We start from the raw sequence: 4,948 nt of genomic DNA on the forward strand, positions 1-4,948 counted from the left end.
CTCTCTCTCTCTCCCTCCCTCCTTCCCTCCCCCTCCCCTCTCCTCCTCTCTCTCTTCCCCCTGCCCTCCTCTCCCTCTCCTTCTGAATGTGTTTATTATGTATGTGAACATACACATGAAGCCAGAGTGTCATCCCTCAGGCACTGTCCATCTTGATTTCTTGTTTGTAAGTTTTGTTTTTGTCTTTGGGGAACAGGGTCTCTCCCTGGCCTGAAACTCACTAGGTAGGCTGGGGCATCAGGCATTTTTTATGTGGGCTCTGGAGAACAAACTCAGGGCCTTATCTTTGTAAAGCAAGCACTTTACCAGTGGCTGTCTCTCCAGCTTCTGTTCTTTCCTTTTGTCTAATGTTTTCAAAAGTGTGTCACATACTTCTGAAATTGCCAGAGAACCCCAGAGCACCAATGCTATCTTTAGGGACAAGTCAGTATACCTTCTGTCCTTCGCGGCCAGCCTTCGCCCCTGGGAGCTGCTCCTTCCCCAGCCAATATGGACGGGCTGAAGTCATCGTCAAGGTCAGAGTCCTGTAAGATCAGAGACTGAAAGCTCAGAAAGGTTCTGGGGAGATGCTCAGTCAAACACTTGCCACACAGGCATGAGCAGCTGAGTTCAGTAAGCGCGATCCACTTTAAAAAGCGTGGTGTTGGGGTACACGTTTGTAATACAAGCCCTGGGAAGCAGAAGCATTTATGGTTACCTGGGGTCAGCCAGCCATGATAGATAGGCTTCAGAGCAACAACAGCCAAGATTGGCTTGCACATGTATACACACATGTGTGAAAACATACACACTTTTTAAATCTAAACGTTAAGGTGGTGATTCAACACACTATTTTGTTGGCAGAGTGAATGCTGACCTTCCAAGGGTAAACTTGAACACTGTGGATTCCCACTAAACTGGATAAAGTATTTAGGACTTTAAACATCTTGGAAGGTTCAGCTCCCCACCCTCCCACCCCCCTCCACCCCTAAGCAGAAGCGATTAATTTCGTAATGACAACGGAAGATCAAAGCTGAAATCCCACCCTCAGTATTTTCTACTTTATGGGTTCAGCATCCCAGCTGCTAAGCTGCTACAAATGCCTTCTGCACGGATAAGAGGGAAGAGTCCTTCAGACACCTTCACAGGGAAGCAAACTGAGAGGAACGACAGCATCATCCTACAGCTGGTCCCTGGGGCATCGCAGAAGATCAAGAAAGCCCTGCTCCCATGGAAGCTACAGCTAGAACCCCAGAGGGAATCGGGCAGCAAAGCTGATTACGGTTTTCTCTAGGACTGCGCTCTGATCTGATCATGGGGCACAACTTCCCAAACTCCCTTTGGTCTTCTAGAAAAGAAGCCTTATGTTTGAAAGCCAACTTGATTTATAAAGAAGTACTCAGAACTCTTTAAAGGGAAATGCTTTCTTTGTATGATAGAAGTCACTGTATTTAATTTTTAAACCTATTTTCATTTACTTTATTTTTATTTATTTTTTTAAGACAGGGTTTCTGTCCTGGAACTTGCTCTGTAAACCAGGCTGGCCCTGAACTCAGAAAGATCTACCTGCCTCTACCTCCTTGAATGCTGGGATTAAAGGTGTATGCCACACCACCCGACTTAAAAAGATTATTATTGAGCTTGTGTGTGTGTGTGTGTGTGTGTGTGTGTGTGTGTGTGTACACATGAGGACACGTGTTTGTGGTACAGGGCACATGTGGAGGTCAGAAGCTAGCTTGTGGGATTCAGTTTTCTACTTGCAGTATGTGGGTCCCAGGGAATGAACTTGGGTAGCCAGGCTTGGTGGGAGCAAGCACCACTACCTCCTGAAGCCTCTGCCTCAGAGTTATTGTTGATGATATTCTCCTTTAGTGGAAGTTGTTACTATTGATTTTGTGCTTTCAATTTTCTACATCTAGGCTGGGGATGTAGCTGACTGTGCCCAGAAATATATATATATATATATATATATATATATATATATATATATATATATATATATATATATCACATGCTTGTAATCTCAGCACTTGGGAAGCAGAGGCAGAGACCTCCGGAGTTCGAGGTCATTCTTGGCTATGCAAGCAGTTTGAAGCTGGCCTGGGATGCATGAGACCTGTCTCAAACACAAACACTGTTTTTAAGTGGAAAGGCACATCCAGGCCTCAGTTCTATAACCAAGTCCTAGTCCTGTGAACTTTAGAAACACTACAACTGCTGGAAGATTCTAAAACCTGAGAGAAAGAAGGGTAGGGAGAATAGAAAGTAAAGGAAACTAGGTTGTGAACAAACTTCTTTAAAACTCTGTTGGAATGTCACGGATGATGTCTCAATGGGGAATGACACTTGCTGCCAAAAAATGGTGACCCAAGTTTGATCCTGGGACCTGCACGGTAGGAAGAGAGAGCTGATCCCCAAAAGCTGTCTTCTGATGTCTATGTTGTCTTGAGTTCTAGTCCCCATAAATAAATGTAATTAAAAAAATTTAAATACCATTAGAAGGTAAAAATACTCAGAAATGAAAAGACTCCCACACTGAAAAGAAAGTATTAATGAAAAAATTAAAAACCGTATAAAATAAATAGAATCCTATAACATGGAATTCAATACAGATAAAACAGGAACTGCCTTCTGTGTTATTCACACACAAGTTAGGGGCAATGTCTGTCTCGCCAAAGAGATTTTTATGTTTGAGTCCTAAATTTCAGAGTGATGTTAGGAGGAAGTAGGACCTTTAGGAGGGAATTACTTCATGAGAGTGGAGCCCTGATAGTGGCCTGAGTGGCCCTATTCAAGACACCAGTGAGCCAGAGAGAGGAACTAACCAAGGGCTTCCAGCCTGAAAGCAATCTGAATTAAAGTGTTCTTTCCTGCAGAGAGAAGGGAACTCCTAAGATTCAGGAAGCTCATAAAGCTACCAAGACTCTCACCTACCCTGAGGCTATATAAGCAGTAAAAAAAAAATTACTTGGGGCTGAGTAAAGAGGAGAGAGAGAGAGAGAGAGAGAGAGAGAGAGAGAGAGAGAGAGAGAGAGAGAGAGACTGAGAGACTCTTTAATTGAAGTACTTATAGATCACAAGTTTCAAGGATGCAGCTTTCCCGGATTTGTCACCCATTTATTTTGGTGATCCAGCGGCCTTTGAGTCACCTATGGTTCTGTATACAGCCCCTTATCCATGATCCTATAAATAAACCAATGAACTCACTGCTCCACTGAGCTGGCTATGAATGGAATCTTTCCTTTGGTCTATTGTCTGTATCCTGACAGATGGCTAGACATGTGTTTATGTCTAAAAAGTCACACAACAGCAACCTATTCTAAGTCCTTAGTCTCTAGAACTGAGAAATAAATTTCTGGTTTGTTTTGCTTGTGTTGTTTTTTGTTTAGTTTGTTTGAGACAGGGTTTCTCTGTGCAACTCTGGCTGTCCTGGAACTTGCTCTACAGACCAGGCTGGCCTCGAACTCACAGAGATCTGCCTGCTTCTGTCTCCCAAGTGCTGGGATTAACTGCATGCATCGCCACTGCCTGACTTAAATTTCTGTTGTTTATTAGCCACTCACTCACTATATGGATTTTATTGTGACAGTAGAAATTAAGACACACACATGCAAACACACACACACAAGGCCCAACCTAACTAATTTACATTTTAAATTTTATGTAAATTATTGTTTTGCCTACATGTATGTCTATCACATGCATGCAGTCCTAGCTAAGGCCAGAAGAGGTTGTCAGATCTCCTGGAACTGGAGTTTCAGATGGTTGTGAGCTCCCATGTGAGTACCAGGAATCAAATCCAGGTCCTCTGGAAGAGCAGTCAGTGCTCTTAACTACTGAGCCATCTCTCCAGCCCCTAATATACAATTTAAAAACGTTTATACTAATACTGTAATTAGTCAGCTGGATGTGGTGTTACATACTATGGGATCCTGGGAAGTTAAAGTAGGAGTTCAAGACCAGCTTACACTACATAGTAAGTTCTAACAGTATAACAAGACTGCCTCAAAAACATGTGTACATGATATTGATATTTATGTAAATCATATAGGATTATTACGAAACATTGAAGCAGTATAAATAAAATAGTAGGTAGACCAGACATTTCATTTTTATTGTTGTACTTTTTAAAACTGTTTTTTTAAAAAGATTTATTCATCTTATTTTATCTACACAAATGATTTGCTTGCATGCATATGTCTGTACTGCCTGCATGCCTGGTATCTTGGAGGTCAGAAGAGGGTACTGGATTCTTTAAAATGGAGTTATAGGTGGTTGTGAGTTACCGTGCAGATGCTGGGAACTGAACCTGTATCCGCTGCAGATGCAGAGCACCCTCTTCACACTGAGCCACCTCTCCCCCCCTTTCTCTCCCCGCCCTCTGTCCCTCCCCACCCACTTCCTCTTACCTCACTGCTGCTGATGCTCTGCAAGGTGATGTTTTCAGTCTGGGAAACTGTCATCTCCATTGGAGTAGAGCCAGCCTCATGACAGATGTCAAGCAGCGACTCGGCGTGTCTTTCTGTCAACAAGAATCAACATTGTGCTTTGTGAAGACCCAGCAGTCTCACGTGAAGCTCTGTCTCTAAGATCAGCTTCTTTTTGTCAAGTTCCCCTGAAATGATGGTCAGGCATTCTGATGAAACTTTAGGTAATAAAAGCCAAGCAGCTGTGGTGATTGCTTGTGATTTTTGTACCAGAAGGGGCAAAGACTGGGGATCTGCAGGACAAGGTGCCTAGCTCCTCTAGGAGGGGCAGTGTGTTCCAGGTGTAGTGAGAGAACCTGCCTTAGTAAATACAGTGGAAATTAATAGAGAAAGACACCTGATGTTAACCTCTGGCGTGCATGTCCATGCACCACACACACACACACACACACACACACACACACACACACACACTGCATACACACTTCACACACACACACACACACTGCATACATACTTCACACACACACACACTGCATACA

General features: G+C 43.2%; 1 protein-coding gene across 1 annotated transcript in view; it reads right to left on the reverse strand.

The window, feature by feature from the left end:
* Map3k19 (mitogen-activated protein kinase kinase kinase 19) overlaps positions 1 to 4,948 on the reverse strand; it is a 44,471-nt gene that overhangs the window by 23,253 nt on the left and 16,270 nt on the right. The window contains exons 6-7 of the mRNA XM_021199216.2: positions 4,389 to 4,501; positions 422 to 524 (exon numbers count right to left, since the gene is read on the reverse strand). Of these exons, the coding sequence (XP_021054875.2) occupies positions 422 to 524; positions 4,389 to 4,501 (216 nt within the window). The remainder of the gene's footprint in view (positions 1 to 421; positions 525 to 4,388; positions 4,502 to 4,948) is intronic.

Source organism: Mus pahari, chromosome 5, assembly GCF_900095145.1.
Source record: "Mus pahari chromosome 5, PAHARI_EIJ_v1.1, whole genome shotgun sequence".
NCBI classification, from domain to species: domain Eukaryota; kingdom Metazoa; phylum Chordata; class Mammalia; order Rodentia; family Muridae; genus Mus; species Mus pahari.